The 22711-nt window shown below is 43.0% G+C and overlaps 3 protein-coding genes across 5 annotated transcripts; 2 read left to right on the forward strand and 1 right to left on the reverse strand.

The window, feature by feature from the left end:
• LOC120675373 lies at positions 1 to 5922 on the reverse strand. 3 transcript variants are annotated; one of them, XM_039956582.1, is made up of 14 exons: positions 5760 to 5922; positions 5562 to 5660; positions 5359 to 5443; positions 5152 to 5221; positions 4838 to 4898; positions 4639 to 4692; positions 4292 to 4445; positions 4053 to 4149; positions 3613 to 3722; positions 3054 to 3160; positions 2162 to 2272; positions 1884 to 2068; positions 1517 to 1548; positions 976 to 1391 (listed from the first exon to the last, which is right to left on the reverse strand). In XM_039956582.1, exons 2-12 carry the CDS (start codon positions 5580 to 5582, stop codon positions 1952 to 1954), a joined length of 987 nt encoding a protein of 328 aa, XP_039812516.1. In that variant the 5' UTR covers positions 5583 to 5660; positions 5760 to 5922; the 3' UTR covers positions 976 to 1391; positions 1517 to 1548; positions 1884 to 1951. The 3 variants fall into 3 exon arrangements, 2 of the variants coding, with proteins under 2 accessions (XP_039812516.1, XP_039812515.1); XM_039956581.1 differs by having other exon boundaries at positions 1475 to 1548; XR_005675300.1 differs by adding exons at positions 1 to 603; positions 676 to 860 and having other exon boundaries at positions 932 to 1548; positions 1884 to 2328; positions 3613 to 4149; ... (1 more) ...; positions 4838 to 5221; positions 5760 to 5852.
• A 167-nt stretch (positions 5923 to 6089) lies between these two features.
• LOC120675309 (general transcription and DNA repair factor IIH helicase subunit XPB1-like) lies at positions 6090 to 13690 on the forward strand. Its single transcript, XM_039956478.1, has 19 exons — positions 6090 to 6236; positions 6328 to 6444; positions 6567 to 6735; positions 7541 to 7763; positions 7848 to 7904; positions 8201 to 8341; positions 8425 to 8505; positions 9407 to 9494; positions 9985 to 10322; positions 10431 to 10506; positions 10592 to 10785; positions 11114 to 11277; positions 11350 to 11422; positions 11512 to 11625; positions 12126 to 12206; positions 12552 to 12611; positions 12750 to 12833; positions 12922 to 13064; positions 13162 to 13690. The coding sequence occupies exons 1-19, from the start codon at positions 6221 to 6223 to the stop codon at positions 13241 to 13243; spliced, it is 2301 nt and encodes a 766-aa protein (XP_039812412.1). The 5' UTR covers positions 6090 to 6220; the 3' UTR covers positions 13244 to 13690.
• A 940-nt stretch (positions 13691 to 14630) lies between these two features.
• Positions 14631 to 22243, forward strand: LOC120675381 (phytochrome-associated serine/threonine-protein phosphatase). Its single transcript, XM_039956593.1, has 10 exons — positions 14631 to 15022; positions 15245 to 15391; positions 15503 to 15570; positions 16428 to 16485; positions 19706 to 19816; positions 19902 to 19952; positions 20611 to 20754; positions 20837 to 20932; positions 21081 to 21152; positions 21931 to 22243. Exons 1-10 carry the CDS (start codon positions 14942 to 14944, stop codon positions 22012 to 22014), a joined length of 912 nt encoding a protein of 303 aa, XP_039812527.1. The 5' UTR covers positions 14631 to 14941; the 3' UTR covers positions 22015 to 22243.
• Positions 22244 to 22711: the final 468 nt, after the last annotated feature.

Genomic DNA, 22711 nt, shown 5'->3' on the forward strand with positions numbered 1-22711 from the left:
TGAAGCAAACTTGCCGCTTATTCGTTTATTCCTCTGGATGGTTCAATCCCTACGGATCAAGCTATCCTTTTCTTCAATCTACGGCCCCCTGGGATAATTATACTAGCATTTTGGGGGCTTATAAAAGATGCCCTTTCGGCAACGGACCGATCAGACAAACCAAGACAAGAGATTAATCGTCACAAACTCAGAGAGCCATGCATCCTCATTTTCCTGACGATCACGGCGATGGGCGAGTGGGCGGTCCGTTTCATAGCCAGAAGTCGATTCATAAGCTTCTTGGTGGAGGGAAAGGTATGCTACTCTTCTTTTCTTTCTGGACAATTAACTTGCATCATTTGAATTATTACCAGGGTTTCTATCCGGAGTCGATGTGGTCATGGATTGCGTTGCTTGCCTCTTGCAGTGGCGGACGTTCTGCTGTGGAAGGACAGGAACTTATCTGCAGGAGTCCTCCTCGGAGCTACGCTGATATGGTACCTGTTTGAAGTGGTCGAATACAACATAATCCCGCTCCTTTGCCAGATAGCCATCCTTGCCATGTTGGTCATCTTCATTTGGTCAAACGCTGCACCGCTCTTGAACATGTATGAGTTCCTTTTTCTACAGAGAACATCGCAGCTTATAGAGAATTCAACTATGGCACAAGGCACAAGAAGCAGAAACTCAACTAACCAATTTTGCATTGCAGAGCACCTCCAAGAATCCCGGAAGTCATCATCTCCGAGCATGCCTTCCGACAAGTAGCAGAGACCATCCATTACAAACTGGCACACACTGTGGCTGCTCTTTATGATATTGCGTGTGGAAAGGATCTGAAGAAATTCCTCTTGGTACAGAACAAGCATTTGCTTTGCTACCTTTATAAGAAAAAACAATGTGACAATTGTTCCAGTGCCAAGATTATAGAAGGATACTGCAAAGTTCCAACCTGCGTGTGACGATTGGAATATAGCAAAACTTAGACATCGCACATTACTGAACTGCAATGCCATTATTTTGCCAATGCTTTTTGTGCAATATACAACACTTTAATCTTGGGCTAACGATATTATGTTTCTAACATTTAGGTGATCATGTCCCTACTAATATTGTCAGAGATTGGAAGTTCTTACAGCTTCACAAGTCTGCTATATCTTGGTGAGTAGCACAGAAAATAGTCACTGTTCACAAGATAAACACACAAGAGAACATATAAACCCACTGTCAATATACATTTAACAAGTCTATATTTCTTACTTCCACAGGATTTCTATGTGCCCACACTTTGCCGGCATTGTACCAAAGATATGAGACAGAGGTGGACCATTTAGCTGCAAGGGGTAGTGAAGACATCAAAAGGTTCTACAGGAGGATTGATTCCAATTTGCTCAACAAAATACCAAGAGGCCCTGTCAAGACAAAAGTTAACTAAAATATACTCCCTGAAGATAGCCATCATAATTTGCAAAATCATTCGTGAACAAAATCCCACATTGTGAAGAAGTTACACCAATTGAGCTTGAAGAATTCAGATCTGAATGCTACTAGCAACCAAATGTACCTATCCTGCATGGATAAAAGCATATTTTCATGACTTCAGCAATCGATATGAAATGAACTCCTATGTTGTGGTCTCAAACAAAGTATATCGTTAGAAAGAATTGAATGATGTTTTCTCTTTCAACTGTGACACCATTGGTTTGTATAAAAACAACACATAAAAAAGCTTCAATAGCTAAGATTGCTTGATCATCTAAGGGAAAAAATGGATGTTTGACATGACATTCATCAATCAGTCTTAACATATGTAAAATGCTACTGCTAAATGTTCTACTAACATACACAAGGAGTCCTCAAGGAACTAAACATCGCACAAGTTATTTGCAAACATTCATATGTACCTTCTATAGTTGTGGAGAATCATCTCGAACCTGCTGTAGAATAGTAAAGTATGACCGTATTTGGTAAATCAGAGCCCTTGGCTCTTCCTTATTTCAGTAGATGAAATATCCATGCGAAATGTTTCCTCTGGTATGGAGATGAACATGTCTCTCAACTCTTTTGGAATGTCTAAATCCTCAAGGACCTTCCAAACAAGTAGCATGTATATACAGTATCAAATGACCTCCTTTTTTTCTCTCCAAATGTGTGTAAAGAAAATGTCGAGGTGAATTCATGCCTTAAAAACTCCTTCAATCTTTCGGCCACCAACAAGAAAAGTGGTACCTGTGCTTTTACATTCGAGAAGTATCTCCAGCAATCTATTGTAATCTCCTCCATAATACTTAGGCTGCAATGAGTAAACTTCATTCAGTGTAGACAACATAACATCCATGTCTACTTATGCTGCAATGAGTAAACTCTGTCAGTGAAGGCAATACCACAATATGCTCAAAAGCAAGTAAAAAGCATGCTGATAAGAAACCAAAAAGAAATAAAAGAAAGGAAAAAGTCCATTTTACTCCCCTCACTTTGTCCGCTTCACCCCCTAAACAAAATTTAGGCTCAATTTACTTCCCCAAACTATTTCAATTGGTCCAATCCACCCCCACTAAGATTTCTCTTTTTTTATTTCTCCGCGTACAAGTGGTAATTTAACTTCAAATTTTGCCATTTAACTTATAACATGATGCCCTATGCTAGAAAAATACATCATGATTTTTTTCATGAATAATTTTCATGCAGAATAGTTTCTCTGTAATAAATTGTGTTAAATGTTTCCAACCTATGAAAATAACCATGAAAAATTCTTAGTGTATTCTTTTAACATAGGGAATCATGTTCTCTATCACCTCACAAAATTTGAACTTAAAATTTAATTTGTACACGCTGAAAAAAAAGAGAAATATCATTAGGGGGTAGATAGGACTAATTGGAATTGTCAGGGGAGTAAATTGAGCCTAAATTTTGCTCATGGGGTTAAGCGGACAAAGTGAATCGGTGGGGGGAGTAAAATGGACTTTTTCGTAAAAGAAACAGCAAATAGCTATTGGTCAGCACTATCTATTATTGTATAATAAAGATAAAACCACTAAAAACTAAGGCATACTCTTATCATGGGTTAAACTTACATTAACAAGCCTAGCTGCAGTGTCTGCACCAATTATAAAAGCACTTCCTGGGAAAAGTTCCGCTTTCTTATAGAAGTACGGTTGGTTAGATATTATCACATTCTTCCCTGTAAAAGAAATAATAAGTTAATAACATAGCCATTGGACACTGGATGAGTTTACCAAGCAAATAGATACATTATTGCCCTACCATGCAAGCTCAGAAAAAAGGAGCTACTCTTTCAGAAACAGTAAATGATAACTGATGAGAAATTAAACAGACTTTCAGTAAAATCAAAGATGGTTTACCCAATATGTCAATCAGACAGCCACTATTTCATAATTCATAAAATGTAACATAAACAGAAACTCTGAAAAAAGATGCGTGGGAACTTTTCGAAAGAGACCCCATGAAATATTTTATTCATGCATTAATAAGATTATTAGACTGAATGGACGCATATATGAATGGTAAACAAAACTCTAGTTCTTTTTATACAAATTGAACCACGTTTACAAAGATTGGAATGACAATCCAAGCAGCATGCTAGGAGTATAGCAAAATGGAAGGCATCCATACCTGCTTTTCTAAATTGCTCAACGCGCGTCTTAATTTCTGAAATAGATAGTGGAGGTTTATCGGCATTAATTGCTGATATCTCAAAGAATGGAATCCCATCATCACACATGCTACAATAGGAGGATTTGTGAAAGATATTAGTCAATTTACCCCTTCAAAGTAGAACAAGAAAAAAAGCTACATGCGGTAGGTCTAGAATTTTGGCAACAAATACAGCTATATGGAAATAGTGTTGTGCAGCCAAATGCCAATTGTCAAAAGATGCTAAATCCTCTCTTTGATCAGTAGCTTTCTGTGACAGCTGACAACTCATTATCCACTGTACTACTTTCTTTGCCATTCTTTCAGATTTTATTTCTCCTTGCTAATCTTTTGCACGACGAAATCAAATGTTAGAAATGCTATTTTCTATTCGTAGCTTCAGAGGGAGAAAAACAAACCCTGATGCAACTTCCAACAGCCTAAGGTGGCCATCATGCAAGGGGTTGAATGAACCAGGTAAAATTACTTTCCTGCTGAAGTTCTTTTCCAGTGGAGCTACATCGAACAAGAATGGTATGGTTCAAAAAATAATTGTAGAAAAACTAGTACCCACAAAACAAAGGACATATTGATTCAAGAATGGAAAACCAAGAATTCTAGCATGAAAAACATAGCAACTCTGAATGCTAAAGTATACCAGCAAAATGATAGACTTTCATGCAAATTTGCCCATTTATAACTTGCTGGAGCTCTTGATCTTCATCAAATGATTCCACACTTTCTTCTGGAATTTCAGATTCTTGAATGTCTTGCTGAATGGTTGCAGATACTCTGCAGGTACCTGCTATCGCCTACAACATGGTGACCTCTTAAGGTGAGCACTAAGAGAATATCCATTATCAACAAATTTGGGCCAATCCTGATAGATCACATGCTCAGGACTGGTTGTTTGTATTTGTTGATTATGAATACATGATGTTCAACTTGATCCATATTACCGTTGGGAACATATAGGTGCAGTGCATCTAGTGAGGTATAACAAACCTTAAGCAAAAAATAGCTTGAAACCTTGTCTTCTTCCTCTCTGCTCCGTAAACCCTGGGTAAAAAATATTATGATAGCATGAGGCAACACAGGTGACTAAATAACAGTGGCTTAAGGTGGCTAATGTTGCTGCTACTTCAACCCATAGTAAGGAGACTGAGCCATTTAAATAGTAACAAAGGAACAGCGGTACATATACCTTCGACAAGTTAACATGTGATGTCCTGAGGCAATTGTGTGTCCACGTTGACACATAAAACCTATTTGAAAACAAGAGCGAAATATTATACAGTATTACATAGTGCATAATTAAGAAAGAGGATAACAGACTTATAAATGCTGTCAGAATAGTAAGAAAGGGAAAAGATCCACTGACTCAAAGCATGAGAATTCTGTGCCATCATTGCTCAGATACTTATGATCGTATCATAACTCACTCGCGAATTCAACATTCTAGCATGACCACTGTTCCAGGCTGCTGAAGGAAGGGGCGAGTTTGTGAGCCAGGCATACCTATGGTCACCGAGTTTTGGACGTGAGCTCGCCAGTGACCCAGTAAATCCAACACCCATAACTTGCAGACCTACACATTCTCCCACTCAACTACTTCAAAATTCACAGCAAGGTTAAATGAAATTTAGGTGCAAATGTGCAATTCTGCAAACTACACACTCATGTGCAGAATGACCAAGCACTGCAAAGTTAGATAAGCCCCCAGACCTGGTCCAGAAAGCTTTAGTGCTCGGTTGCACGCAGCCAGAGCCATGGCCTCTGCAGTCTGCTTGCTGGTGAATTGCAAGGGCATCTGAACATTAAAGCATGGTCAGTGCGAGCAGTACCGCTAGCCATCAGAATTACTAGCTGTTTGACTCTGGATTCGCGAGTGGACGCGAGGAGTGCTTTGGTAGTGCCGATTTCGTTACCTTGCCAAGGAGCTGCGCCATGGAGGCCCTCGAGTAGGGCACGACGACCTCGAGGACGGTGCTCGACGCGCCGGGCACAGACAGGAGCCAGCCGAGCGCCTGCGCCAAATGGGGGTGCCGAGCAGTTGGAATTGGCCGATTTGACGGCAAAATTGCAACGCGCTGGGCCCGTGAGGTGCTGGTACGGATGCCTCATACCTGAGATGCGCCGCCGGCGAGGTAGATGACGGCCTGGGAGCGGGAGGAGTGGATGGCCTCCACCACCGCGCGGACCCAGCTCTCTAACCCGATCCCGGGGGACGCGGTAGCGGCTTGTGCGAGCTGGTAGCCTGATACCGGACGACTGGACGACGGTCGACGGGTTTGTCCTGTTCGGATGTTCCCCAGTCAGCCAGTATCGGATTCCTCCAAACCCGTATACGTACGGCCCACGTAAACAGACCCCAGGCCCCCAGCCCAATGTCGGTTCCCCGATGTTTCGGCCTGGCCCGCAACTCTTGCCATAATCACCGAACCCCCTCAAAGCCCACGCAGGGGTCTCGCAACACCGCACCGATCGCCCAGTTCGCAGACCCGCATCGCCTTCGCACCGCCAAAGCCTTCGCCCTCCGGCATCGACTCGCACCGACCACCAGCACCGCCTCCTCCCTGCCCCAGCCATGGCCGGCGGCGATGGTGAGGCGGCGGCCCTAAGCACACATCTCGTCCACGAACACCCTCGTTCCCCTCTCCCGTTGACGTCGTTCCCCTCTATTCTCCCCTGCAGGCGATCGCCACCGCGGGCCGAAGCGGCACAAGTCCTCGGCGCCGTCGAAGGCGGCCCTGGTAGACGAGAGCGCCGAGTTCGACTACGCCGATGACTTCGATGAGGACGCGCTTGACGGTACCGACCGCGCGCTTGATCCTTCCTAAATCCGCCAACCTTCCCCAAATCTGTGGGGGGTTCCTGCTGAATTTCTGATCGATCGGGGGATTTGGGGGGTGGATGTTTTTGTTCTGTTGCAGCGGATAAGGAGGTGAAGAAGAGGGACTTCACGAAGCTCGAGTTGAAGCCGGATCACGCGAGCCGCCCCCTCTGGGCGTGCGCCGACGGCCGCATCTTCCTCGAGACCTTCTCGCCGCTGTACAAGCAGGCATACGATTTCCTTATCGCTATTGCCGAGCCTGTTTGCAGGTCCGTTTCAATCACTTCCATACTCGAATACTACCAGCACCTTTAATTCAGAGTGGTCATGATTGTAATCAGGTGGCTCACAACCTGAATTGGGGCCGTTGATTTCTCCATAAAGTTCTGATAGAATGAATTAGGGCTGTATAGTAAGACAGCCATGCTTTGGATAGGGTTCGTCTGATAAGTCCAGAACACAATGCTAACACACTAGTTGCATTGAATTAGATTTTGCCTTTGGATGTCTTGGACCAGGAGATGAATTGTGAAATTTGTTGGGATGGATACATATGCTGGGAATTGGGAGGGAGAAAAGCAGTTGTGCTTGCTCAATTTAATCAATCATGATTACATGGATCATTTGGTTTTAAGGCCTTGCTGACTGTAGCTATCTCATTTCCCATGATTTCTTCTTCTCTTCTCCCAGAGTTTTGTTGCTTCTTACTTTCTGTTGTGTAATTTGTTTGTGAAGTGGATTTGATATAAAAAATGTTATGTGGACTATCGAAACTTGACTGGAGTAAGTTGCGATATGTAAGATGTTTACGCTTGTTTCCTGGGAAATAATTATTAGGACTTGCTTAGTTTGGAGGATTGAATGATGTATTAGAAATTATCCTGAGCTTGTTACTTCAAAAATGCTTGAAACAGCAATGAAGTTAAATTGTAACTGTATCTGAGCTAGCATGGTGCTCTGTATCTACAATCTAAGATATTGAAACGAATATATGTGCCAAATGCTAGAGATATATTTGATGAAGGGTTTGCAACTTTTCTTTTCTGAAAATTCGACCCTATCTTTGTTATGCAGGCAAGAATCTATGCATGAGTACAATCTAACTCCCCATTCATTGTATGCTGCGGTCTCAGTAGGACTTGAGACAACCACTATTATTAGTGTCTTAAGTAAACTCTCTAAGACTAAGTTGCCTCGTGAAATAATTGATTTCATCCATGGATCAACTGCTAACTACGGCAAAGTGAAGCTTGTCCTGAAGAAGAATCGGTATTTTGTCGAGTCTCCATTTCCTGAGGTTGTATCACTTGACCTGTGTACAAAGAATTCTGATTTCTCTATTCTTTTATTTGATGAGAGAATTGTGCCATCTCTTGTGCAGGTATTGAGTACCCTTCTGAGGGATGAAGTTATATCAAGAGCTAGGATATCTCCTGAGGTATTAATTACTTTGGACTTATTTTTTCTAGCTGAAATATATTAGTGTCACGTGGAGGAGAACTTTGCAGTGTGTGGATATGTGTTCATGTCATCAGGTGTCAATTTATTGGATGTGTAATAGTATTGGAAATTTGAAACCATTGCAGCTAGGAAAAGCTTATTACCTACATCACTAGCCTCTGTGGGATAAAAGTTGTTCCCCTGCTAATTTGTCTACTTAAACCATTACTACTATCCATTCAAGTTAGTTAGTTTGCTTTGCAATATCATATGATCTATTCCAAATTCTCTCAGGATTCCCTTGGTGGACCTTCATTTACTATTAGCAAAACATCTGGACAAGCTAGTGGCCATGAGGACTTGTTGAATGGAATGGAACTGGCTGCTGCAACTGAAGACAAGGAAACACACTCTTTTGAGATTGATCCCTCTCAGGTATTTCTTCACTTCTATTGAAGCTTGGGAACTACTAAAGTTTTTGAGGGATTTATGATTTATGCTCCGTTCATCCCACACAGGTTGAGAACGTTAAGCAACGGTGCTTGCCAAATGCATTGAACTACCCCATGCTGGAGGAGTATGATTTCAGAAATGATACTGTAAGCTCATCTTTTCTCAGGGAACAGTTAGTGCATATTATTTTTCTGTTATTTTTTGAGATCAAAGGATTGGACAAATTGCAAACCACACTAGCGTTGACGAATGCAAATATTGGGGTTAGCCCATGTCAATGGAATGTGAGAGATGTGCATATGCATTGAAGGAAATAAGCCCTTAGTCGACCAAAAGGGTAGGAGAAATTTCGAACCACCTTAGCTCTACGTCAAATATTACAAGGGGTGGGATTGAACCATCTCAATGGAACGTAATAGATGAACATGAACCAATGGAAAACCTTACTCCCTCTGGTCATAGAAAATTGTTAGTTTTGGACATGAACATGGTCCTTGAAACACAACTTTACAAATGTTTTTTATTGTAATATGATTTAGAATTGAATAAAGCTGTAATATGTGAGTTTTTTTTAACACAAAGCTGCACATATATTTTCATTGGCTAAGCTAGATGCTCATGAAGATTGTTGGTTAAAGTTAAAATATTTGACTGCATACATTCTGTAATGTCACTTATTTTGTTATTGGAGGTGAGACGTATTATTTTTATTCACATTTTCTCTTAAAAGTACATAGCATGGCAATTCTCGTCCATATATGGAACCTTGTGTGGTTATATGTGTACAAGAACATTGCTTTATCAGGATTTCTGTTGAGAAAAAGAGCCTTCAGAACCATAGGAAGTTTTGAAAAAATATGATTGATTTCTGGCACAATTGTTTGCTATTTCCTTCTGATGTTGAAGTACATTCAACAATTCAATCTGTAGTTATTCCTACCCAGATAGTTTATAGTTTTGTTAGCCATTTATCAGCGTGATCTTATGTGTAGCTATTTGTTGCATGTTTAGTGTCAGAACTTAGTTCCATTTCAATTTTAATTGTAGGTAAACCCAGATTTGGACATGGAGCTAAAGCCACAAGCACGGCCTAGACCATATCAGGAAAAGAGTCTCAGCAAGATGTTTGGAAATGGTAAGTTCATCATGAAAGCAGAAAGCTCATGTAAATTTGAGTTTCGAACAGTTGGTAGGTTAGAGCTATAGATGGCCACGAAGCTTGGGCTGAAGAATTTTCCCAGTAATTAGCATTGAATGCCCAGTATTGGTTTCACCCGATGGCACATGTTGATTTGGAACCAGGCCCAAAATGTAAATAAATGTGCTTTTTCTGTGCAATGGTCTTACGATGTCTTGTTTATAAGGTGTCCAGTATTGTTTAATCCTTTTGAATTCTGAGCGAAGCTAATGCAAATTTGGGACTGATAGCAAAATAAGTGTTTAGTAAGGATATAAATCATATTCTCCTTGTTCTTTTTAGCTAGTGATTTTATTCCCTTCGGTCATTTATTAGTGTCCTTCCATTGTAGAAGTTTTTGGTTTTTTTGCATGGAGTAAACAATTTGTGGAACATGCATGCAGTGAATGCTAGCTTTTCTAATTTGATTTAATTTGTAATTGTGCAGGACGAGCAAGGTCAGGAATTATTGTGCTACCTTGTGGTGCCGGCAAGTCCTTGGTTGGTGTATCTGCAGCCTGCCGTATTAAGAAGAGCTGTCTATGTTTGGCCACAAATGCCGTCTCCGTAGATCAATGGGCATTTCAATTCAAGCTTTGGTCTACCATAAAAGATGACCACATTAGTCGTTTTACATCTGATAACAAGGAGAAATTTAGAGGAATGGCCGGTGTGGTTGTGACTACATATAATATGGTTGCTTTTGGTGGTAAACGGTCTGAAGACTCAGAGAAGATTATTGAAGAAATCCGAAACAGAGAGTGGGGCTTGCTTCTAATGGATGAGGTGGGTTGGTCTATTATAATTTGATCATTAAGGTCTTTATGCTTCCTTTCTTAATAAAGTACAACGCACAGTCACGTTTGTCTCCTCTTCTTGTGTATGTGTTTTCAGGTTCACGTTGTCCCTGCACATATGTTTAGAAAAGTCATCAGCATTACTAAATCTCACTGCAAGCTTGGTCTTACTGGTATGTTTTCCATATATAATCCTGCATGGTTTCACTGTTTGCTTATGTGATGTATTATAAACTAATTATATTAATATTTTCACAGCTACCCTTGTGAGAGAGGATGAACGCATTACCGATTTGAATTTTCTAATTGGACCAAAACTGTATGAAGCGAATTGGTTGGATTTAGTGAAAGGTGGATTTATTGCAAATGTGCAGTGTGCAGAAGTATGGTGTCCCATGACCAAAGAGTTCTTTGCTGAATATCTGAAAAAGGAAAATTCAAAGAAGAAGCAGGTGAGTCTATATTGTAGTTTGTCGTATATTCCTGCAGAGAATTTACATAAAGTTTCTGTCCTCACAGATTGCATGATGAAATTCGTGTATTCCAATTTCCACTATTGCTTTATTTGATTCCCATTGTACCTTTCCCTGTATGCAATAGTCGACTTGATTAATTTCCTTTGGATATTCACCTCCAATAAGACATGCTACTCTCATACTTTTGACATGAGTAAATATATGAATTTGTTGATTGGAATTCCATTTTATTTTATTTCATTCTCGTCTTCCGGGAAGCTATCTATTGTTTCGAGGATCACATCCTACTACTCTTACGTGTCAGGTACTCTATGTCATGAATCCAAACAAGTTCAGGGCTTGTGAGTTCCTGATTCGGTTCCATGAGCAACAACGTGGAGACAAGATAATTGTGTTTGCTGATAATCTATTTGCACTAACTACTTATGCAATGAAACTCCGGAAGCCGATGATTTATGGTGCCACAAGGTGACTTTACGTTTATGAATATGCTACCTAGTTTCCTCAAGTTTTGCGCTTATTTATCTTTCAATCATTCAGCCATGCTGAGAGGACAAGAATTCTCTACCAATTCAAGAACAGTCCAGAAGTGAATACTATTTTCCTTTCAAAGGTGTGCTTACTGACTATATGTTCTCAAATATGTATTTCAAATCAACGTACTGCCAGCAATGTTGGTGACCATATGCCATTTCCTGTTAGGTCGGTGATAACTCCATTGATATCCCAGAAGCTAATGTTATCATACAAATATCATCTCATGCTGGTTCGAGACGTCAAGAAGCTCAGCGTCTGGGACGTATTCTCAGGGCAAAGGTACTCTCGGACCATTTGTTTCATTTTATAAATAAGCTGATTTTAATTGCTGCACTCGATCCATTGGCATTCGAAATTCTGTGTCAATGTTTATGTTCTTTTGGCATTCGGAATTATCTGATTCATCATGAATACTAACACATTATGGTGAAATGTCCTGCTATCAAAAAAATATTCCTTGGGGAAATTTCTCACAAGGAATTTATCATGGTAAACTTATATTGGTTCAAATTTACTGTTATGCTGTGGCAAGGCTTGTAACTGAGTTGTCTCTGTTGCTGACCTGGTATTTGGAGTAGTTGCACATAGGTGTTCATATATTTAAACAATCACTTATCTCTGAAAAACTGTGAGTCAGAGCTCCTGCTGGATTCAGCAGAGAATCAGCTCTAGGACCTCTGCCAAACGCACCCTTAGATCTCAAATTGCAACAGTCTTACTATAGTGAGTATCATGAATTGTATTCTCCTTAAATCTCTTGTAAATTATTGTGACCTCAGGGTAAGCATCAAGATAGGATGGCTGGAGGAAAAGAAGAATACAATGCTTTTTTCTATTCTCTTGTATCAACCGACACACAGGTTAGTCTCACTGGATTACTTATTTCCTCACTATTTTCCTTTTTTACTGGAAACACCAGCATGTATATACTCCCTCCATTCTCTTTTGTTTGACGTTGCTTAGCTCCAATTTGAGCTAAACAGTATCATATAAATCAGATGATACTCACTATAGTATCATAGCCGGTCCCAAGCCCGGGTAAAGGAGGGTTGCGTTAGGTTTTGGCAAACCAGCATAAAAAATAGTCACTCTAATGGATTTGAAACCCACAAGAAGTATCATATAAATCACAACAGAGGGAGTATGTTATGACAACCCTGTAAATTATCTTTAGTAAGTCAGAATGACTTTTTTCTCCGATGCAGGAGATGTACTACTCAACAAAAAGGCAGCAGTTTCTTATTGACCAAGGATATAGCTTCAAGGTATGTCTTGTGGAGCATTCTTAAGTTAAAATCATTAAACTGTGTTGCTTGATTCTTCCTCAGAGCATGTGCAGCTGCACGCACCTGCGGAGATTGTTCCTTTGGCGCTTTTGACTGACAAAATATTGCACTTGCCAGGTTATTACTAGTTTGCCGCCGCCTGAAGAAGGACCTAATCTGAGCTTTTACACACTTGATGAACAGCTTGAGCTTTTGGGCAAGGTGGGCATTTCTGTACCCGTTGGTCGAAGTTCCCTTGTTGGTTGTTACTGACTGTGTGCGCTGATGCCCCATTCACCACTACCAACAGGTGCTGAACGCAGGGGATGACATGATTGGTGTTGAGCACTTGGAAGAGGATTCAGATGGCAAGGCTCTTCTGAAAGCACGGCACTCTGCCGGATCTATGAGCGCCTTTTCTGGAGCTGGTGGGAGGGTCTACATGGAGTACAGGTGCCGTCTCTGTCCATTTTTCCTCTGTATTTTTATTCAATGCCATATTCAACCTCCTTTTAACTGGATGCAAATCACCTGTGACCTGTTCTTCCAGCACTGGGAAGGGGAAGGGTGCTCCGAAGAAACCCAAGGACCCATCAAAGAGGCACCATCTGTTTAAGAAACGCTATCAGTAGGAGGCCAGCAAAGCTGTGCAGCCTGTTATACTTTGCTGAAAATGATGTGGTTCACGGGAACCTTCTTGTTTGGCATGAAAATGCCGATCGTTTCAACACAGAAGCCTGGTCATGCAAAGCTGTTACTTTCTGTTAGAACAATCTTGCTAGCAATTGCCTTTGGTGGGAGCACAAGGATACTTAGCTGTTACAGCGCAGAACAATTTTGGTCTCCGGCATAACATGCTGCTCTGTTCGCATATTGGGCGACCTTTTTGGTTTAAGTCGTCTTGAAAATGTAAATATTGTTGTAAGGCATGTATGGATGTATAAGCACGTTAAGCAGCAAACGTGTCATCGGCAATGCTGAGCAAGCTGGCACCTGCCTTGTATTTGAACTTCAAAGAAAATGCAGCTTTGGTAATCCTGTGATGCAGAATTGTTAATGGCTAGAAGTTCGTCTTGAAATTATTGTCCATGACGAGCATTGTAGTTTTGTTCAGTTCTCGTGATGCGACTTTCCTAATATGATTAGCTTCCTAAGAAATACATCTGCTTAATGCCTTCCATTGCTCAATGTACGGGATACGACATGTTTTAAAGTAGATATGACGCCTGGCATGTGCGCTAGGTCTTCCAACTATTCTCGAGAGAGGCATGTACCAAAACTTCTACTGGCTCCGTGGAATGGCTTTATATCAGATACTTAACCGATTTTAGATGGCAATTACTTCAGTAACAACTACTTATATTTTGGATGGCACCGTTTACAAAACTAAGCGTAAGAGCATCTCCAAGAGTCTTTCTAAATCTCACTCTCTAAATTATCATTTGGAGACTCTTTTGCATAAAGATCTCTCTCTATATGTTTCCACTCTACAACAATTTTTCTATATCTTAAGTACACTCTAGAAAGCTATTTATGTTATCTATCTTTGGCTAGCTAGAAATGAGGAATGAAGGATAACTACATTTGGATAACCACTTTGAAGAAGTTGTTGGAAGATATTTTTCTATCTAAATCTCTATTTCTAGCAATAAAAAAAGATATAGAGAGTCTCTTGGAGTTGCTCTAACTTGAGCACTATATAATATAAATTTGATGTCTAATAAGTCTAACAAACTATAACTTAAAGAAAATTATTTTCAAAACATAACATTCAGGTTTACTGTTATATTTGTCAAATCAAATATTTTGAGAGTTCTTGATAGCTAAAGTTTAGAAGTTTAACTCAAGTCTTGTAAAAAACGTAAGCTTATTTAACAGATATACGTGCGTTCTACATATGGAGGAAAGAGTATTATGTTTTTTTTGAAAGAAGAGATTGAGTATTATGTTGACCCAAAACAAAACAAAACAAAACAAGAAAAGCCAAAGAAGAAAAAGGAAACTGCAGATAGAACGAGCCTCCCAACCAATTTACGACCCGTCGTCGTCCGTATGGTGCCGTCGCAAGCACGAGGCTGTGAGCGAGCCAGCCAAGGCGCTCTTCGATTTCCCCTCACTCCAGCCAGCCGCCCAAAAAGCCAGGCGCAAATCGCAACCTCGCCTCCTGTCCCCTCCCCGGCTCCTCGTTCCCCTCTCGCCGCCCGCCTCCCGGCCGCGATCGAGGCGGCGCCAATAACCGAGGGCGGACCGCTCCTCTCTGACCGGACCCATCCCCGGCGCCTCCGCCCCCGAATCTCCCCCGCACCCCAGTTGGCCGCCGCCGCGCCGCGATGGATTTGGATCTGTGGATCTCCAAGGTCAAGGAGGGCCAGCACCTCGCCGAGCACGAGCTCCAGTCCCTCTGCGAATACGTGAGTTTTCTACCCTCTTGCTCGCTCGTTCCGCGCCTAGCGTTTTTCTCGCCGCGTTGCTCGCTCGGGCGGCCGCACGCGCGCTCCCAGCGGGCGCGCTGGGGTGTTAGCCTGTTAGGGTAACGGTTCGTAGTGGTTGGAGGTAGATTTGGGAAAGGGTTGCCTTTGCTGAGTATACTGGTTGTGTCTGTGTAACTGATGCTGGTTTTGCTGGATGTCCAGGTGAAGGAGATCCTCATCGAAGAGTCGAACGTTCAGCCGGTGAACAGCCCCGTGACGGTGTGTGGTGACATCCACGGGCAGTTCCATGACCTGATGAAGCTGTTTGCGACTGGTGGCCACGTCCCGGAGACCAACTATATTTTCATGGTGCGGACTGTGGAGCCTTTTTTTTCTTTTCGTTTCTCCTGTGAGCAGTGATATTGTATTCGCCATTATCATGATAATATTTTTCCTAAATCAAGCTTGGTTCATTCACAGGGTGATTTTGTGGACCGTGGCTTCAACAGTCTGGAGGTTTTCACCATTCTCTTGCTACTAAAAGCAAGGTATTTAGTTAGCTTCCTGTTTGGTGATAGTTGATTGCTCGCTTGATTTTGGCAATCAAAGTTTCTGCTGCTTAGCTTCTTCTGTAGCAGCTGCTTGCCTGCTTCACTATTTCGCTTTGTTAGTATAATAGAACCTCGCTACTCACTAGTTCAGACTTCAGACCAGGTCCAATTCATAGTCATATTTTTGTAGTATAACATAACCTCGTTCTCTTACTAAAGATACATGGTTTGTTTACTAGACAGAATTAGCCTATTGACTAATATTGCTGATTGACTATTGTCATATCCTATTGCACCTTCATGGCTCCCTTGTTCACACTATTTTTCCTGAATTCTTGGATAGTCTACCGATCAATTTAGCTTTTAGTTTGTCATGCATTTAAAAAAGTAATGTATGCGGTTCTGATTTCTGAGCAATACAAGTGATATCCTGGAGTTGATCTAAACAGGTTTAACCATGCATTGCACTGTGTACCAACATATGTGGTAATGGAATGATGAGTTTTCCGTGTTTGAACACACTGAAATTTCTTCCCAAATTTTGGCTGCTGGAAGTGCAAATGTGAAAAGGAAGCATCCATTCTCACCATATGTCAGCCTGTTCAGTTCGCTGGGAAAGGACGCTGCTGGGGCTGGACTCGCGGCCGTGATTTGGTCCAGCAGCTCCAGCCCAGCCTTTTGTGCCCAGCTGAACAGGGCCTGTTTTTCCTACTGAACTAACATAGTAATGAAGTAGCATTGCTTTTCATAGTCTTCATTGTACTATTTTCACTTCAGTTCCCATTTAGAATTTTTCCAAGAATCGTCAACATCTATGGCTAATTCTTGTTGCTGAATTTTCCAACTGGCTTTAGGTATCCAGCTCACATAACCCTTCTGCGTGGAAACCATGAAAGTAGGCAGCTGACACAGGTATGTCCTGGTACGGAAAAACTGATAATTCTATACGTAGGCCATTTTTGCTGCAAATAAATGTCCGTATCTGATGTATGATCTCATGATTCTTGTGTTCTGCTCTCAAATGAGCTCAAAAGGTCACCGCGCATGGTGCCTCTTAAATCATTTTTGGTCTTATTCAATCTGTGCAAAGGTTATATGTTTATATCATCATATGGTTAATGTTTTAGCCTACGTATCACCGATACAGCAAACAGGTCGCCGTACCCATATCGGATACAGCGCGATACGGGGATACGTGCCGATACGCCCTGATACGCCTCTCTTGTATAGCCGCCGCTGGAAGGAAGTCCCCTCTGCATGCACACGAAGCTGCTGGCCCATAGACAATAGACAGTTGGACTGTTATGGCAAGTGGAACTGGTCCAGGGCCCACGTGGTACTGTAGCGCGTGAACAGTGCCTGGAATAAGAATTAGTTGGGTTTGTTAGGAAAGAGACAAGTTAGATTGATTCGGTTAGGATATTGCTTAGGGGTCAAGTCAGTCGTCTCTATAAAAGAGACTATGATGGATCAGTTAGAGGCAAGCAAGAAGAACCCTAAAAGTAGTCAGAGCCTCCAAGGGAGGGCGACGAACAGGTTCTTCGTGCTATCCCTAGATCTACCATATCAATTTGGTATCAGCCTTCTGATCCTGCCGCCTACCACAACATTTGGTATTCAGAGCCAATTTCTTCCCCTGTGCACACAACTCCCACCCAAAATCCCTCCCAATTCTCACCCTCCATTCAGTCCAGCCACCACGTCCAGTCCCTGCAGCAGTGATTCACCCATGGCAGCCACCATGAGAGCCCCCAATCTCCGCATCCCGGCCTTTGATGGGAGTACCAACCCCTTGCAATGGCTGCACCGCTGCAACCAGTGCTTCGATGCATGGGGGACAGCAGAAGAGAAGGTATGGATTGCTTCTTTCAAATTGAAGGGCAGCGCATATCAGTGGTACTGCTGGGTGGAGAGGAACATTGGTGTTCCTTCGTGGGCAGGATTTGTTGCCGCCATCAGCCGCAAGTTTGCACCGGCCGCCGAACCAACATCAGCGCGGCCTACGACTGCATCTTCCATCGTCGCCGAGATCTTCGCCAAGCTCGACTCCATGTGCACATCCTCTCCGGCAACCACTGCGGCCACAACGACAAGGGTGCCTGCCCCTGCATCACCCCCGACATCGACGCCGCCGGCGCCTTCTACTCCACCGCCGCAAGCGACGCCAGCGGCTCCGCCGGCGCCTTCCCATCCGCCGCAGCCGCCGGTGCCTCCGCCATCCACGCCGCACGTCGTACCTCGCGGGGTCATGGCGCCCACACCTGCGCCACGCTCGGCCTCGCCTCCGGGTTACGCCGCGCCATGCGTGGATTCGTCTTCGTCGACCCCTGGACCACGGTCGTCGTTACCGCCGTCCCCCGCTGCTCCACCGGTGACGCCAGGAGCTCTGTCGACGTCTCCAACGCCGCAGCCACCGGCGACACTAGTAACATCGGCTGCCGCCGTCGATCCGCTTGTGGGAGGGAACCAGCAGCCCCTTCCCGTCATGGATCCGTCGCCGCCAGTCTGTCGCCGCCTGTTGCTACCTTCCACGGCGGCCCAGATCCTCGTCAGCGGCGTCCCCGGCCGTCGCGGATATGGCTGCCCCATCCGCTGCGGCGTCCATCCCCCATCACGGTGGATCCGTCCCCGCCCGTCGCGCCCCCGCCCGCGGCTGTATGCGCCTATCCGCGCTCGTCGCGCGGCGCCCGTCCGCGCACCTCTATCCGTGGCCGCCCGCGCGTCGTCCGCGCACCTCCGTCCGCGGCCGCCAGCACGCCGTCCGCGCGCGCCTCCGCCTGTCTGCGGCCGCCCGCGCGTCCGTGCGCTTCTGCACCAGTCCACGGCCGTTCGTCCACCTGCTACCGCCCATTGGAGGTTCTCCAGCGCCACGAGCAGCCTCGGCTTTGGCGTCTCTATCGCCTGCAGTGGCCCCGGTGACCCAGTCCGCGCCAGCGCCTACGGCCGTGCCCACTGCGGCAAGCGCAGCCCTGTCTTCAGCTTCAGCGGGCGCGGCTCCTCGTTGTTGGCTGTGGCGCCTCACCTGCTCCCTTCGTCGCCCGCATCGGCATCGACTGCGACCTCCTACTGCATCTACGGCAAGGCTGATGATGACTTTGCCATGAGCGCTCGCGAAGGCGTCCTCTGCATCCTGGATCCCTTGGTGATGTATGGCGCCGATGAAGCGCTCGAGCACATGCTGGTGAACGTTCTGAAGGAGAACATGGGCCACAGGTGGCCTGCACAGCAACCTCGACATCATCTTCGCCATGGCATCCCCTCTGCTTCTCTGCTGTAGCTACCACCACAGCTCAAGGACGAGCTGTCTTGGAAGGGTGGAGTAGTGTTATGGCAAGTGGAGCCGGTACAGGGCCCACGTGGTACTGTAGCGCGTGAACAGTGCCTGGAATAAGAATTAGTTGGGTTTGTTAGGAAAGAGATAAGTTAGATTGATTCGGTTAGGATATTGCTTAGGGGTCAAGTCAGTCGTCTCTATAAAAGAGACTATGATGGATCAGTTAGAGGCAAGCAAGAAGAACCCTAAAAGTAGTCAGAGCCTCCAAGGGAGGGCGACGAACAGGTTCTTCGTGCTATCCCTAGATCTACCATATCAATTTGGTATCAGCCTTCTGATCCTGCCGCCTACCACAACATGGACACCCTCTGTATTTTGTCTGCGTCAAGCCGTCAGGGACTTCTAAGCTTGTGCCACCGCTGCTAGAAAGGTCCTTCAGCCTAGGTTCCAAAGCTAAATCACAATTGCAACGCTAGTTATGATGATAGTCTTGCCGTAGCATTGCTCTAAATGACAGCACATCCTTCAAATGCTTCTCTCATAATTAAGCTGCAGATGTTGATGATGATAGGATTTCTTCTTTTATGGGTAGGTTCCTTGTATATATTTCTAAAAAATGCTAAATAATTATTTTTTAAATATATATATTTGGCGTATCCTTATTTTTTGAGAGATGCCGTATCGCCGTATCTGTACCGGTATCGCCGTATCGCGTATCGGTGACACATAGGTTTTAGCTTTAATATATGTCGCATGACTGTATCCATACTGTACCGCAAATAGCTGATACAAATGACATGCTAACTTAGCACTTATATTATATGCAGGCATACTAATAATACTGTGACTTATCTTTAGGTGTATGGTTTCTATGATGAGTGCCAGAGGAAGTATGGTAATGCTAATGCATGGCGGTACTGCACTGATGTTTTTGATTACCTTACACTCTCAGCAATCATTAATGGCCAAGTAAGTTCCTTTGGGCAAAGAATCTACAGGTTGTCAAATCATGTTATTTGGGCCAAGCCATGCTTAAATTATATGCTGAATTCAGGTCCTCTGTGTTCATGGTGGTCTTTCTCCTGATGTACGCACAATTGATCAGGTTCGTAGCTTTTCTTCTGTAGATTTCTTATATTCATCGGTCCATATAGATGTTTATGAAGCCTTGCTCAAGTGTGATCCTTCCCATTTTATAGGATTCCAAATTTCCTGTCTTGTAGGTATTCCATACTTAGTGAAAATATAGAAAGTAGAAATATAGTTCACTTGCTCTATAAAAGGACAGTAGAAATATAGGCTGCCAAATTTCCTGTTTGATTCTAAATGTTTGTGATACAATCTCCTTTAGTAGTAAGAATGATGTGATCCTTCCCATTTTATAGGATTCCAAATTTCCTGTCTTGTAGGTATGCCATACTTAGTGAAAATATAGAAAGTAGAAATATATTTCACTTGCTCTATAAAAGGACAGTAGAAATATAGGCTGCCAAATTTCCTGTTTGATTCTAAATGTTTGTGATACAATCTCCTTTAGTAGTAAGAATGATTGTCATCTATGAGCCATTGGAAAGTAACTGTTCCTTAGCATTGTTGACTCATTTTGCCTAGAATAGTAGAGTACATGATTCTGGGGTTGATTTGGTCCTTAGCTTTGCTGACCCATTTTCTGAAGAATAGTTGGGTACATGATTCTGGGGTTGATTTTTCTCATTAATAAATGTTTCAATGAGATTAAACGTTTGATTATCTTTTCTCACCAGATACGAACAATTGATCGCAATTGTGAAATTCCCCATGAAGGACCTTTCTGCGATCTTATGTGGAGTGACCCTGAAGAGATAGAGACATGGGCTGTTAGTCCCCGTGGAGCAGGTTGGCTGTTCGGATCACGAGTCACAGCAGAGGTGTGCATACAATCTTGTTATTTTATTATTCTTAATTGCCTTTTTTATTCACTACTAATAAATTTAACTTTTTGCTATACAGTTCAACTTTGTTAACAGTATCGAGCTAGTTTGCCGGGCTCACCAGCTGGTGCAGGAAGGCTTAAAGTACATGTTTCAGGAGAAGGGCCTTGTGACTGTGAGTTCTTTATTCACATACTGATTCGCTCTAGATACTAAATACTTCCATACTGGTAGCATCATATAAGTAGCTTGTATTTTATTTCAGAGTGATCATTTGAATTGTTTGTGATGCTCATATTAGTTTTTTGCTATTTTTTCCTCAGGTGTGGTCTGCACCTAATTATTGCTACAGATGTGGCAATGTAGCTTCTATATTAAGCTTCGATGAGAAGATGGTATGTTAGTTCTTTTGTCTAGAAGGATTTTCTTGCAGTGTTTTGCATACCTGATTACTTTTGAGTCCATTCATACAATAAATTCAGCTCAATCTTCAGCAGGTTCTATTGTGCATATATACAGGCAGTTTTTGTAGAGATAATTGTTTGCAGATGAGCAACATAAAAGGATCCAGTGTTTCTGGCCAATATTTTACTATTTTAGATCTTTTACTTTAGTGATGTGGATATACAAGGTAATGTTACAGTACAGCTAAGTGGGGTACTATTTGTTCGTACTATACCAAGTACTATTTGTTAGGAAATTTTCTTACTTGCTAGTGATAGGCGGAGGTTGGGACCCAAAACAAGGAATAAAGCTAGTGTCTTCCAATAGAAGCAGGGTGTGAGTTGATTGTCAATAGACATAAGTGAAATGTTGCCTAACCGCATCAACCATTCTTTTTGGGGAATCAACGCCCTGTGTGTTGTAGTGATTCATCAGCAAAGATTCTGATTTCTGCATATGCAAGTCTTTGGCTGAGGAAGGGGGCTAGAAGTTACCATGGAAAAGCAAATTCTCTTCATTTTTTGTCATTAAGTACCAGAAGACCTCTGATTCTTTTTTGCATCATCACATCTAATTGCTCTGGGTTTTACATCACCTCGTGTCATGTATCTTGTTTATGACTGTACGGTGGCTGGCATGTTACGTCCCACTGCGCTTTTCCTAACTTACACAAAGCAGTGTCATGATATGTAGCTGATGCTGTTCTATTTTATACTTCTCTGCTTCCAGGAAAGAGATGTCAAGTTCTTCACAGAGACAGAGGAGAACAACCAGATGCGAGGCCCAAGGACTGCAGTCCCATATTTCCTCTGACTTCAATTGTACAATTTTAGAAGTCAAATGTTTTAATCTGTAAGGGCTAAAGATCAACCAGAGGTTGTTTATTGTTGTAGGTTCAGATCATAGTGCAATTTGATGCATTTGATTTCTCTATTTTCTTTGACCACATGTACAATAGACCATCGGGGGTGCTATATGTTCCTGTATTCCTTCAGTGACAGTCAAGTTTTGTTTCTAATTTATTTCACGTGCTATTTACCATCGCGATCTCGTGGGCACATGCGCTGTGCAGCAGAGAAGTTTCTTTTTGGCTTATTTCTTTTATTTCTGAAGTGAGATTTTCCTTCAGTTTGCCATCACGTAGTAAGATATTTTTCTTCTAAACATCTCGCGTACGCACTTCCTGGCATATATTCTTAGGTTTCTTTTTTGTTGAATGGTTCCTGGTATTTGTTCTGTAATGCAGTTTTTTTAGACGATTCTGTAATGCAGTTTGATTCAGCATGATTGACCACTCCTAGTCTTATTTGTTTGCGAGCGTTTACCGTGAGAGACGCACTGAACTCCTCATCCGCCGATGGTTATGCTCCACGGTGCCCGAACTGAATTCATAATCGGGTTACGCACGAAAGTAAAAGTCTCAACGTTTTTAACCGCGGTATTAGCATGCATAGTAAAGTTACCAACTGCCAAGCACCTGCTAGCCACCGGCCAGTGACCAGTGACCACT

The sequence above is a fragment of the Panicum virgatum genome, chromosome 5N (assembly GCF_016808335.1).
Source record: "Panicum virgatum strain AP13 chromosome 5N, P.virgatum_v5, whole genome shotgun sequence".
In the NCBI taxonomy this organism is placed as follows: Eukaryota; Viridiplantae; Streptophyta; class Magnoliopsida; order Poales; family Poaceae; genus Panicum; species Panicum virgatum.